At 43.9% G+C, this 14,896-nt stretch overlaps 1 protein-coding gene across 5 annotated transcripts in view; it reads left to right on the forward strand.

The window, feature by feature from the left end:
• The first annotated feature begins 493 nt into the window (after nt 1-493).
• Nucleotides 494-14,896, forward strand: part of NPNT (nephronectin) — a 64,748-nt gene continuing 50,345 nt past the window's right edge. The window contains exons 1-2 of one of the 5 annotated variants that reach the window (XM_083459221.1): nt 494-1,027; nt 8,064-8,164. In XM_083459221.1, coding sequence (XP_083315347.1) covers nt 957-1,027; nt 8,064-8,164 — 172 coding nt within the window. In that variant the 5' untranslated portion in view covers nt 494-956. The remainder of the gene's footprint in view (nt 1,028-8,063; nt 8,165-14,896) is intronic. The other 4 variants (XM_083459217.1, XM_083459218.1, XM_083459219.1 and 1 more) reach the window with 4 other exon arrangements.

Raw genomic sequence — 14,896 nt, forward strand, 5'->3', positions numbered from 1 at the left:
CTCCCATATTTTTTTTTTCCTTCGGAAACGGGTCCAAGTGGCTCTTTTTGTCTTAAAGGTTGCAGACCCCTGGGCTAAGTGATCCTCAGGATCCCTTCCAGCTCCACAATTCTATGATTCTACGACTCAAAATGTGTTTGGAGGTGTTGTTCTGCTTTTATAATATATTTATGGAGTTCTCGCATAGCATACAGTGGTGGTGGTGCTGCTGATGAAACGATAACAGGGTTCCAAAACGGTCCCTGTTTGGTAGAATAAGTTCTCCATTGCGGTGCTGAGAAGCCTGCAATGGTTTTTTATAGATGGAGATGGTTTCCAATGGTTTTAATTGCTGGCTGTTTGTAGGTGCTTTATCACTCCCTGGTGAGAGGCAGGGAAGGACAGAGATTTAATGATTGGTGGGATGGGGGGAGGAATAAGTAAAAGAAACAAATAAGAAGTTCCGCCTCCCAGCCTGCGCTCCTCTTCCCCGCTGCCAAAGGAGAAAGAGCCGCCGGGGAAGGTGGCGAGGTTGCGCTCGCGCGCGCCTCTTTCGTTGGTGAGCGGCAGCGCCGCCTTCAGAGCGCAGCGTCTCCTTCGCTTTAGGAAGAGGGAGGGAGGAAGAGAGTGAGAGAAAGGCAGGGACGCAAGAGAGAGAGAGAGAGAGAGAGAGAAGGGGGCTCCCTCCTCCTGTTGCTGCTGCTGCTCGTGGACTTCTCTCTCTTCTTCCGCCCATCCCTCCGCCAGCCAGGATTAGCAACAGCCCCGAGGGCACCCGGAGTTCAGTTTACAGCGCGCGCTTGGCTGGGAGCGCCTACGAGAGGAGAAGGAATCCGTGCGCCTTCGCCCTCGCCGCCTCGCATCCCTCCCCAACCTGCTGCCGTCGTTTCTATTGCTAGAGACGCGCCGAGGCTACTCTCCTCCCTCCTTCTTTCTCTTTCTTTCTCCGTCTCTCTCTCTCTCTTCCCTTCCCGACCATGGATTTATCCCTGAGGTTAATCATTCTGTCCTGGCTCTACCTGGAGGCTTTAGGGGACTTCGACGGAAGGTAAGCGCAGACTTTGGACACTTTGGACACTGGATCGACGGGTGGGCAGATGGATGGGGAGGAGAGGCGAGAGAGACCCAGGGCGGCGGGCGGGCGGGCGGGCTCAGGCTCCTCGGGGGAACCTGGGGGTCCCAACTTGCCAGCCGGGGAGACTCCTCGTCGTGACACATTCGCCCCACGCTTGCCCGAGAGGTCAGGGCTCTTTCCGGAGTGTGCAAGGTACAGATCTGGCGCTTGGCGCGCGCTCGGCATTCGGGGAAAAACACACGCGGCAGACGCACCTGCAAACCCCAACTGCAGAGGGCATAGGAGCATAATGTAATCAGTAGAAATAAGGGAAGGGGAGGGTTAGTTTGTTCCCCTTTCCCCCATGCAGCAACTTATTATAAGGACTACAACAATCAGTCAGTGTCTCCTTGTTGCAAATACGGGGCATTGACACACAGAGAGATGGCTTGTTTCACGGAGGAATGAGTCAAATCGGGGACTTCTGGTGCACAATTTAGGCTGCAATCTGAAGCCCACTTGCCTGGGAGTAAGAGTCGTTGAATTACTTCTGAGTAGACATGGCTAGGATTCCATTGTCAGTGTCACTACAGCAGTTTTCTTGAGGGGGGGGCTGCATTTGTAGGAATGGGTTGTTTTCAATCCGATTTATTTATCAGAGCATATTATTTATAATACTGTAGTATTGATTATGTTAAACACAATCTAGGTGTGTTTTATTTGAAAATAACTTCCATTTTTGTTCTCCGGAACTTGCCTTTGAGTAAGTGTGTGCACAATTGAACTCCGAGACTGATTCTTCCTGATGGGCTTTTAACTGTAAGGTCAACTAAAAGGGTGGATTCCTGTTACTTTCTTACAGCAGGTGGCAACGATTTAGTTGGGGGTTCTAATCTGGATTAGGAATTGTACTGCATATGAAACCAAAGGAAAATTGCTCTGGATTAATTGACAGGAAGAAGACAAGGGTGTGTGGCAGTCATATCAATGGATGTTGGCTGCATTCTATGGATTTCTTTTTCCATGATACTTTTGACACATCTTACAAAAGGGAAACATATCAACAAGAACTTCAGAATAAAGTACATTGATTATTGTGCTGTGTGTGCATTGGCAACCATTTCCCCGTTATTTATGCAGAATTGTGCAGATTGTCAAAACTGAATAGCTGAAACCTGCAAAACTCATTTATGTATATATATATTTGCATGGTGCAGAGAAGGGACAGCCCTCAGGTGAATTGTGCAACCAATATCAAGTCTGAGAATATTCATAATACCCCAAGTACTTGTGTGTGTGTGTGTGTGTGTGTGTGTGTGTGTGTGTTTTCCAGACATACTTGTGTAGCTGCAAAACAGGTATCTAAAGTAGGAAATAGAAAAGCTGTGAAATGTAGGGTTAGATTGCATTCCCTCATAGAATGTACATACTTCACTTGTGTGGAGATGTGAGATAGACAAGCTTTGACAGGTTTGGGCAACCCAGAGTTCTTTATAACTTTATTACTCAGTTGCTACTTCCATGCAAAATAGCCAATAATCTCTGTGTGATTTATCAGTTAGATCATGGCTATTGTGTATTTTGTATATAAAGCCATCTCAATTTGAAATTTGTGGTGAATTGATGACTGTTACAAAACAGTTTCCTTTTTAGATGCCATGGTGCACACGGCAGTGGCAAGCAAATTGACTGGGAGGTGTTTGTTTCCAGTGGAATCTGTTTAATGTTCTCTGGTATCCCCTAAGCCAAGGAAAAGAGGCACACCTGGAAATTTGCCTCATTCATTGACTGGAAATGACAAAAGTCTGCAAACTGACACGGTGTCTCTTTCTTAAGGAATTTATGAAGACACCTGGGGATAGTGAGGTGTAGCCAACCCTTTTGGTATATAGTTTGCAGTCAATGTAATGAGCTCCTGTGGCTTTCACACTATCTGAAATTTGCATGTGCAACTGCACCTAATTTGGAGAAGCTTGCACATACCGAGGTACTTTGTATTATTTCTACCCTGCATTTTGAAGCAAGCAACACCCTCCCACCAGATGTCAAAGAGAACAACAACTACCAGGCTTTTAGAAGACATCTGAAGGCAGCCCTGTTTCGGGAAGCTTTTAATGTTTGATGTATTATAGTATTTTAATATTCTTTTGGAAGCCACCCAGAGTGGCTGGGGAAGCCCAGCCAGATGGGCGGGGTATAAATAAATAAATAAATAAATAATTATCATAAGCTGGCTAGCAATAAACACGTTTATAGCAATACAGCAATGATATAAATAGCATCTAATAAAATGACATTGGACCAAATGGGGAGCACCAATAAGATGCTCACACTGCCCTAAATCTGCCTCTGCCAGAAGAAGAGTTTGGATTTGATATCCCGCTTTATCACTACCCTAAGGAGTCTCAAAGCAGCTAACAATCTCCTTTCCCTTCCTCCCCCACAACAAACACTCTGTGAGGTGAGTGGGGCTGAGAGACTTCAAAGAAGTATGACTAGCCCAAGGCCACCCAGCAGCTGCATATGGAGGAGCGGAGACGCGAACCCGGTTCCCCAGATTACGAGTCTACCACTCTTTACCACTACACCACACTGGCTCACTGCCAGAGGTAGCTCAGTTGTCTTTCATCTTTTTAAGCAGTATAGAGGGTTTTTACCAAAGGTTGCAGATCTGTGTGGTAGAATGATTGACTGGAAATGCTTCTTCCTTTTCTTTTCTTTGTAAAAGAAATATCACAGAACCTAACAACAGTTAAGCCACATGTGCGAATCCACCTTATGCAGTTGTTTTGATTGAGTTCTTTTTATATGTAAAAATGGTAGTTACTTTTGACTAGATTCAGAGGTGTGGCGATGCTTACCCAACTGAATACCCATCCAGTTGAAAGTGATGAAGTGCGCATGGATGAAATCTGTAGCTGGATGTGTATCTAGGGGCAGTTCCCTAACATACCTTTGGATGTGCATCTTATTTATGCCCGCAGTTCCTAGTAATACACATTCAGAAACTTATTTTCATGCATGCATGCATTTCTTTACCTGGGTTGGATATTTATGCAGCACTGTCTGCATTTGAATATAATGTTATATCATGATTTAGTGTTATGTGAAAGAGCCTAGAAGACTTCAACTTTTCTCAGGCTTGCACATTCCCTTCTCTCTCCTCCTCCCGCACAGCTGGGAGGAAAAGTTCAGAAGCATTCATTTCTGCTTTTAATTAACTGCGATTTGTTGTTACATCCTAACTGGTTTTTAACACTCACTGTGGTTTAACAAGCTAGCTCAACTACCCATGGTTTTAAATTGGCTTGTTCGGAAGCCAGCCATAGTTCATGTGGAATGACTATCCTCGGTTCAGATGAAATGACAAACTGTGATTAATTAAAACAGAAAGCAAAAGCTTCTGAACTTCTTATCCCAGCAGTACAGAAAGGGGAGGGAGGAGTGTGAGAGCCCAGATTGAGGCTAGGCTCATTTACGTAGTGCTAAACTGTGGTTTTGCATTGTGTTTGAACACAGCCATTGAGTCTCTATTTAGTAAATGTAGCATGAGAACTAATGCAGTAACAGCAATTCCTGCAATTTCTTCTTGCTGTGTGCCCAATAATCCATTTTACTTCACGATCATACGGATCTGCTGGATGGCTTATTTTAAAAAATCCAATTTAATATACAAATCTTATTTTATAAGCTAAATAAGTCAGAAGTTGATGTCTTGAGCACAGAGTAGGTGAATCAGTATACCAAGAAGACTGCAGCTCAAGTTTAAACATGAATCTAGATAAGTGAAATGCGAAAATGAGCGCTGAAGAGCTGGAATGTGTGTGTAATTGCTCCAGCTATAATATGTCAAAATGTGATGAAAAACTTTGATGCAAATTAGGGAGTAGGTCATGCAGAATGTAGAAAAGACTAAACAGGATCTTGCATGAAAAGGTCCTTCCTTTAACTGTGCTTTTCTCAATTTGTTTAGCAGTTGACATTTATCTCATATGGACACTTTGCTCCAATAAAGTATGTTTTATTCCTACCTCATTGTGCATTGCAGTGTAGTGTCAGGGTCCACAAATTCCACTTGTTCATGATAGTCAACCCAACATTTATGGTCACCAGGATTCCATCTATTCCCCATGGGTAGTATTTTTATTGGGTTCTTGCACTGGTGTTCTGAAATTCATCACGGTGTTGGGGACAATTCCACACCTCAGTTGCTTCAAACTCGGGAGGAGAGCTGAAGGTTGTCACAGTTGTGCTGCAATTCCAAGGTGCCACAAGAGCCTCAGAGGTACAGGGCAACCCACAAGAGGCTCAATCACCTCCCATATCTTGAGGATGGGGAAGAAGGAGGGGAAATCATCTTCTGAAGTTAGAACGTGCTTCAAATGGATTTGGAGGAGAATAGGAAAGTTACATGTATATATGTATAAGTTTTATCGATGTCGGTCCTAAGATCATAGCCAGGACTTGTACATAGCTGTGGGGATGTCATCAGCTCTCCAGATGTTGCTGAACTACAACTCCCATCAACTTTGCCCATTGACCATAATTGCTAGGGCTGATGGGAGTTGTAGTTCAGCAGCACCAGGAGGACCAAAGGTCCCCTACACCAGCATTTCCCAACCTTGGGCCTCCAGCTGTTTTTGGACTACAACTCCCATAATCCTCAGCTAGCAAGACCAGTGGTCAGGGATGATGGGAATTGTAGTTCAAAAACAGCTGGAGGCCCAAGGTTGGGAAACACTTCCCTACACCTAGTTTATTACTTTAGTAATATCCCTGTGGGGCATAACAAGTTCCACTGAGCACAGTATCATGAAAGAAAGGGAAGGACCATAGGTTAGTGGTAGATCATCTCCTTTGCATGCAGAAGGTCTCAGTTTCAATCTATGGCATCTCCAGGTAGGACTGGAAGAAACCCTGGAGAACTGCTGTATCCGTGTTCTGACTCGGTATAAGAAATCCTCCTGTGTTTCTAAATGAGAATGCATAAGAGCAATGTAAGAGCAATTGTCCAAGCTAACAAAGACCTGAGTCTCATTGTTGTTGTTTAGTCGTTTAGTCGTGTCCGACTCTTCGTGACCCCATGGACCAGAGCACGCCAGGCACTTCTGTCCTCCACTGCCTCCCGCAGTTTGATCAAGCTCATGCTAGTAGCTTCAAGAACACCATCCAACCATCTCATTCTCTGTCGTCCCCTTCTCCTTGTGCCCTCCATCTTTCCCAACATCAGGGTCTTTTCCAGGGAGTCTTCTCTTCTCATGAGGTGGCCAAAGTATTGGAGCCTCAGCTTCACGATCTGTCCTTCCAGTGAGCACTCAGGGCTGATTTCCTTCAGCCCTGAGTCTCATTGGTGGTGGGTTATACAGAGACAGTGTGGTGTAGTGGTTAAGAGCGGTAGTCACGTAATCTGGGAAACCGGGTTCGCGTCTCCGCTCCTCCACATGCAGCTGCTGGGTGACCTTGGGCCAGTCACACTTCTGTGAAGTCTCTCAGCCTCACTCACCTCACAGAGTGTTTGTTGTGGGGGAGGAAGGGAAAGGAGAATGTTAGCCGCTTTGAGACTCCTGAAGGGGAGTGAAAGGCGGGATATCAAATCCAAACTCTTCTTCTTCTTCTTCAGAATCCCTCCACCCAAAGCTAAGGGGGTGCTGGAACCGTGGTCCATCACACTGCGACTACCCATGGTTTCATGAAAAAACATGGAGCAGAAGAGACAAGCATAGAAAAAACAGAACAGAGGGATGGATGGCTATTCATGGTGGGATACAAGGGAACGGGATAGTAAAACCTAAACATTATGGAGGAAGAGGGTGGTTGTTTACAATTCAGACTTTGCGAAGGCTGTCCCATACAAGTGAGCAGTTCTGTCTGTAGGAGTTCCATTGGCTCTGAAGATTTCATGGCACCATTACAATCACCAGGAAATGCTTTGCAATATCTTTGATTTTAGGGCATGTGGCCTAAAAGAGAGCCAGTGTGGTGTAGTGGTTAAGAGCGGTAGTCTCGTAATCTGGGGAACCGGGTTCGCGTCTCCGCTCCTCCACATGCAGCTGCTGGGTGACCTTGGGCTAGTCACACTTCTTTGAAGTCTCTCAGCCTCACTCACCTCACAGAGTGTTTGTTGTGGGGGAGGAAGGGAAAGGAGAATGTTAGCTGCTTTGAGATTCCTTAAAGGGAGTGAAAGGCGGGATATCAAATCCAAACTCTTCTTCTTCTAATAACGTATGGTAGTTTCCCCATGCTTTGGATTTTGAGAAGCCGCCTTGTCAGGGCAGTTATTGTGTGAATCTGCCCTAAAAGGAAAACTAAAAGCATGATAGAGGTATGTTTCTCTTTAAGATGCAACACTTAGGAAATGGGTTATGTTGAGCGAAGAAGAGATGATAAAGGAGGGTATTTTACTTAACCAAAATATCTACATAGAAGCATGAAGAGAGAAAACAAGGGTGCACTTTACCTTTTGAGGACAGGACAAGGAACAATGGCTTCTGAAAAAGAGTTCAGTTGGCAGTAAGGTCCATTAATCTTAACCTTTGCAAAACTTTCCTGTAGCTTGTCTCACACCTGCATGCGCATCACTGATTTCCCCCCCCCCTGCCCACTTGTCATCTGGCAACTGAACGAACATACTCCAATGAAAAATACTGCCTCTGAGTTGAAATGGGAAAGATGGAAAGTTCTGTTATGATGCTATATTTGCATAATCATCAAGTGATAGCTGTGATATCAAGTAATGTCTTGCAGATGCACCATCACAAACTTGTGTGTCTGAATACCCCCGAATCCTGCTTTAAAGTAATAGGTGCAGTTCAGTGTACTGGAGCGAGTTGTTAAGGAAGACAGCGATTGTCTCCAGTGGAAATTTTCAGTCCAAAGGTTTTAGAGGCCTTTTGTCAAGAATCCTATAAGTATAGAATGTCAATATTGTGTCGCAGAGCAGCAGGACTAGGCTAGATGAGCTGCTGGACTCCTTGCAACCATGTGTCCTCATGTTCATTCTTTTCCAAATTTATTTTTGGCGTTGGTGCAGGTGGCCCAGGCAAATAATTTCCACGACTGGATTGTGCCGTTTTGGAAGCAGAGTCGACTGCTGCTGGGGCTGGGCTCGCCACTCATGGGGCCAATGCCAACGTGAGTATCACCACTGCTGGGGCTTTGAGCCTTTTAAAACAGGGCTTGTTCCTCTCTAATAATGGCTTTCATATAATCACAGACACTCACATGATGCAGGGCTTATAATGTACATGGGGCTTTTGCTTTCACCTAGAGGGACACTGACAGGTTAAGAATCTTACCCATTTTAAACTCCAGATTTCCATATGAACAGTACTGTAAGTTATGGAAATTAAATGCAGCATTAAACCAAATGTATCTTCATTTCATTATATATATTTTTTACAGCATTACATTTGATTCAGGGTGGTTTTTGTTTTTGAAAAAGTTTATCTACATAATTTTTGTTTGTAGATTAACATTTTCTGTTCCCAATTTTCTGAAAAAAGGGTGGAACTTATTGCAATCATAAGCAGTTTTTAGCTGTATATTTTGTTCTTTAACAACATTTAGAGAAGGTTAAACAACATCCTTACTGAAGTTAAAGGAAAAAGATTAAAATAAATCCTTCCCAGATTATGCTCTGGTATTTAACCTGACAGTGTCTTGCGGTGGTACATATATTAATAACATTTCTCACTTTCTCATTGCCCTGTCAACTTTATCAACTACAATTTCTGAAAAAGAAGCATTCAGCTAGAAGCTATAGAAGCGATGGGAATACAGAAATGCTGGCTTTCAGTTGAATTGGAGAGCTGACCAAAGTAGCCAGACATAGATTGCCATGTTTTCTGTTGCCTACTTGCATATTTTTCTATGTTTGCACCAGATTAGACACAATCTCACAATCACAGAATCATAAAATAATCAGAGTTGGAAGCGACCATGGAGGTCAACTCCCTGCTCAAGGCAGAGATTACAGTTCAGGATGCCTACTTGACACCTAGCTACCCTTGGCTTGAATACCTCCAGAAAACAAGAGCCCACTGAGGCAGTCCATTTCACTCAGGGCCAATGCCATAAGAAGGCAAGCTAAGAAGACATTTGTCTGGTATAGCAGGTGGAGAGGATGGTGATCTGGCAACCCACCCTCCACTTACTTGCCTGGTCACCCACCTGCTGGCCCTGCTTGTGCTCCCAGCCACCCCATTCAGTTCTCAAGCACAATTCAGAGTGTTGGTGCTGACCTTTAAAGCCCTAAACGGCCTTGGTCCAGTATACCTAAAGGAGCGTCTCCACCCCCAACATTCTACCCAGACACTGAGGTCCAGCGCCAAGAGCCTTCTGGCATTTCCCTCACTGCGAGAAGCCAAGCTACAGGGAACCAGGCAGAGGGCATTCTCGGTAGTGGCGCCTTCCCTGTGGAACGCCCTCCCACCAGATGTCAAAGAGAACAACAACTACCAGACTTTTAGAAGACATCTGAAGGCAGCCCTGTTTAGGGAAGCTTTTAATGTTTGATGTATTATGGTATTTTAATATTTTGTTGGAAGCTGTGCAGAGTGGCTGGGGAAACCCAGCCAGATGGGCGGGGTATAAATAATAAATTATTATTATTATTATTGCTCTCCACATTTTCTTCCTCCTTGCTTCATTCTGAGGAATGACGAAGAGGGTTGTTTCTCTGATTGAGGCATTCTGGGCCCGGCAGGTGCCACTGCTGCAGCTAGAAAAAGATGTTTACGATGAGTAACTTTAAACCTTTTTAAAGTTTGAGCAGCATTTACTCAGCTTGTTGCAGTAGCGGTGGCAGCGCAGGCAGTCTCCTAGACATCTCACCCAGAATGCCTTGCTCTGAGGAAGGAGCTCCATGGCCCTTCCTCAGAGTGGGGTAGGGAGGAGGCAAAGGGGAAGGCAGAAAACCTGCTGGTGTTGCCGCCACAATAATGTGGTGGCAAGATGAGTGGCAGTAGGGGGAGAATGGAGCATAGGAGGAGGAGGTGTAGTGTGGAAGCAACAGGGATGGGGAAGAGGCAGAGGAGAGGGTGATGGGAGGAAGAGAACCTGGCAGTGCAACCTTTTGCTCCAGCCATGTTTCCACTATCTAAGAGCTCTTACTACTAGGAAGCTTCTCCTAGTGTTTATCCTAAATCTGCTTCTCTGCAATTTCTGTCAGTTGGTTCTAGTCCTGCACAAAACGAAGCCTGTGGCAACAATAAAAATGCAAAATTTGGCACGCTGCAGACAATCAACCACAAAGCTTTCTTCACAATTGATAAAGTACATTTCTTCAAGCATCAATCTGTCTTCATTATTGTGATGGAATGCAGTTGGTTGCAGTGTGACATTTCTGCTTCTCTCCTGCCCCAAATTAAGGTCTTTATTGGTTCTGCTGATTGATGCTCCGCAGTTGACAAATCTAATTAGAATTTTACCTCTGTACTCTGAGCACAAATGGGCACAATCCAACCAGAGTTGAACATTTCAGTCTCCCACTGTTTCTAATGGGAAAGAGTTGCACCTAAGCTTAATTCTCCCATTAAAAGAAATCTGAATAAAAAACGCTTAACTTAGTTGGGCAATGAACAATATTTATTTTTCTTTTTTTAAAAAAGAACCCTATTTATATAAGTTTGCATCTCAAAACATTTCAAACTATTTAAATGCAAACCTAAAACATCTCAATTTGCAAATATCTTAAAACAAAACAAAGTATCGAGGGAGGAAACTGAGGAAAAGTGCAATGTATTTATACAACGTGATTTCCTCTTCCTTTGCTTAAGACCCTATGTACCTCCAAAATGTATTTGGGAAGGTCCCCCTCCCATTCTCTGGAGCAGATTTTGAGGGTGCTGAGCATGGGTGTAGCCAAGCAGAGGTGGGGGAGCAGCTGCCCCCCATCAAGTAAAACAATAGAAATACTTAACTAACTGACCAATCACATGGGTTCTGTCCTACCTAACAAAAGTCCTGCCCCCCCGAACAAAATCTTGCCCCCCCCAGTCCTGGCTCTGCCCATGATGCTGAGGATCTGCTGTGGGAAGGAAGTTCCATTGTGCAAGTGGAAGTTTATTCTGCTTGTGTAATAACAGCTTTGGATACATTTCCTAGAAACACTGAAGTTTCACATAAATATGAAAATAATTCACATTTAGTTAGTGATGTAAGGCATGAAAATCATTACTTTACATCAATGTAATAAATGCTGGTCAAATGATTAGGAAGTTGTCAGGAATAGTAGGATCCAGCAATATCACTTTCATTTGGCATCATTTCTTCTTATCCACAATAAATAGGTTACCAGGCTATTATTTTCTGAGCCACATTAAATAACATATTCTTTGTTACCCACTTAGCTTCTTTAAAGAAAAAAATAAACCAATCTCATCTCTTTTGAGGGGAGAAGGCATGTTTTTATTCAAACAATTCAAGAATACCATTTTTGGATCCAGGGGCAGATAATAGCCAGTGGTTTTGTGTAATTATTTTTAAACATTGTTTAAAAATGGTCACTGGAGCCATTCCCTTAAGGAAGAGCAAACACAATTGCAATGATTAACAGAGAGTTACTTGAGATTTCAGCTGGGTTTTAAGGAAGATGCCATATAAGAAGAGTAGTAATTGTTCTGAGAATGATCCGGACCATCTTTGTAGCTGCTGTTATCACTCTTAATATACAGAACACTTTGCAGATCCCATTTAATTTACTCTTGCAGTAACCCTGTGAAGGAAATCACCATTAACTACTGGGCAAGTCTGAAAAATGAGTGACCTGCCAAGTTGAATTCAGCCCACTAAAACTATAAGGTGGCTTGCAATGTGCTTGACAATATCTCTCCCCACCCCCCAATTTTTGTAGTCTCAGGTGGGCAGCAAAAAACAGGTTTAGCGAGTCCCTAGCATGCTCCCATGCATGACTGCTGGGCTGTGCTCAGCTTAATGGGTCAAAAGTTGTTCAGGCCTGTAGGTGAAAGAGGAGTCACACGGCATCATGGTGGGTGGAGGCAGCAGGAAGATAGAACCAGGATGGAGCTTGTGCATCCCACACTGACTGGGTGCTGCTTATTGCAGGTGCAATAGGCCCCTATCTGATGAGAGAGATTCACAGAGGGAGAGCCAATGTGTTCTGCCAACAGTTCACCTAACCTCCATCCTAGGAGTTTGGAAACTCGACAGGTTATGGCAGCAGCACCTGTTCCCTCTGCCCTTTGTCTCCAAGAGCAGGGGAGACTTGGGGTAGAGGGCAGCAGACCATGGTGCTCTCTAAGCCTAAGATAGCAGTGCTGATTATCTGGGGGCTCCTTTATGAAGTGTGTGTGTGTGCTTACCTAACATATAGGTGCTCAGGCAGTGCTGAATGTTGAACATGCATGCTTATTACAATATAGTTTGTACAGAACACAAATGGGTTGTTCTTCCACATGCATTCATTTATTGGGGAAAAAGAAAGAGGCACCTAGTGCTCCTCTACCTAACCCCAGCTATTGGTACATGGATGGAGCCAAGGTCAGATTTGAAAGTTGGAGCAAGAGAAAATGCTTTGCTTGAGGTTGCACAATGACTTCATGCTCAAATACATTTTCAGAAAAAAAATTCCAGGGACTTAGCAGCAGCTTGATTTACAGAGATCGCTGCATAAAGATCTACACCAGACATAGGCAAACTCGGCCGTCCAGATGTTTTGGGATTACAACTCCCATCATCCCTAGCTAACAGGACCAGTGGTCAGGGATGATAGGAATTATAGTCTCAAAACATCCAGAGGGCCAAGTTTGCCTATGCCTGATCTACACAACATGTAAATGTAAAGGTAAAGGGACCCCTGACCATTAGGTCCAGTCGCAGACGACTCTGGGGTTGCAGCGCTCATCTTGCTTTATTGGCCGAGGGAGCCGGCGTACAGTTTCCGGGTCATGTGGCCAGCATGTCTAAGCTGCTTCTGGCGAACCAGAGCAGCGCACGGAAACGCCGTTTACCTTCCTGCTGGAGCGGTACCTATTTATCTACTTGCACTTTGACGTGCTTGCAAACTGCTAGGTTGGCAGGAGCAGGGACCGAGCAACGGGAGCTCACCCTGTTGCGGGGATTCGAACCGCCGACCTTCTGATCGGCAAGTCCTAGGCTCTGTGGTTTAACCCACAGTGCCACCCGTGTCCTATACACAACATGTAGATAAGAATTAATGTCTACTGAACAAGTATCTGTTGAAGGCAAAGGAGCAAGAACCAGTACGAAAAAAATATCTACCCACTGCCTGAAATAAATACATCAAGATAGAATTCCTTCCTATTAGAAATTAAAAGTTCATCACTAAAGTGACAAATACCATTTGGTGTGTTGAAAAGGTCACCAGCAGGGCTGATCTGAAACAATGGGGGCGGGTGCTTTGTGAACATTTCTTCACCAGCAAATCCCTTCTTCCTTTCAGATTTCTTTTTTTTAAGAGGAGTTTTTGAAAAGGTGTGGAAGTGTTTGCCCATTCAGAGTCCTGACAATACAACACAGGAAACATTGCCTCCTCACTTTGAAATAGCTCCCTTTGCCCCCAGAGACACCATCAAGCAACTAAATTTGACTGGTTATGTTAAGCATTGTGTGCCTTCTGAATTAGCTTTGTCCAAGTGGATTTGCTATACAATGGCATCAGTGTTCCCTGGAAGAAGTTTGAGAAGCACTAAAGTATCTGCTAGTGGAGTAGTTATGTGTGGGCTGTGGAAAAAGGTGTGGGATATTTCAGATCCCATAGAATCACTGAAAATATTTGTAGGCAAACATTAAGCACAGCTCTAGCCATCAAGCTTTTTGACAAGACCAAAGCAGAAAGTACAAACCAAGAGAAAACCAAGAACCTGAATGGACACAGGGACTGAGCTTCTTAACATGACACCAAGGCAGACAGGCTACACATCCTAAGCTCAGGCTTCATAAACAGAATCAAAAATAGATATATTAGATGCAACCTTTGCCAGACTGCTGCCCTCCCAAGGTTTTGAACTACAGCTCCCATTAGTATGTGCTGGCTGATGGGTAATGTAGTTCAGAATATCTTCAGGGCATCAGCTTTGCAAAGGCTGCATTAGACAACCACATGGAAATCGAAATTTTAAAACACATTGGACACTTGGAACAGGGAAGCAATAGCAGAACAATAAACACAGGATTGGGCTGTTAAGACATAGTCCCCCCCATACACACACCTGCTTGCCAATAGTATTAAAGTCATTGTTATTTTCAGCTTTAGTCAGATAGAAAAGAGATTTTTCATGCTTGTGCTAAAGATGGAATTTCAGCATCAAGCGATGAGCTCCCATTTTAGCAGCTTTTTCTACAATTACATATAGGCAAACCATGATGAATGACAAGAGACTGGAGCAGGGCAAGTCTGATGCTAGTTTTAAGAGGAGGCCTGTGAATAATCCAAGCAAACAGGCCAAAAAGTTAGAAGACTTACTGGCCTGTATTTGGTTGGATAATTCATAGTATTATTAGTAAATGATAACATGAAACATTTATAGATGACTGGATAGAAGTAGAAAGTGTTCCGTTTCATGAGCAAGCTGGTTTTAGACAACGCTGATCTGTTTTGGAACACTGATTCCCCCCTCCCCTGACCTACTTAGTTGAGACCAACCGGTTACCACTTTCATTGACTTGAAATGTGCCTGATGCAAAACCTCCTGAAAAAATTATAGGATAAATTGGCAGGCTTCTTAAAAGCTTTATACCAATAATTCATTTTGGATCCAAAGTGGTACAGACTGCTCCAGGTGACAGTTCTCAGGAAGTATGACAGGGTTGTATAGCAAAGTAGATTAGCAGTATTGCTTCACCATTGAGTGCAGTCGGCATAAAACATAGCACATCCTCTAA

Source organism: Podarcis liolepis (assembly GCF_965112155.1).
Source record: "Podarcis liolepis genome assembly, chromosome: 9".
Classification (NCBI taxonomy): Eukaryota; Metazoa; Chordata; class Lepidosauria; order Squamata; family Lacertidae; genus Podarcis; species Podarcis liolepis.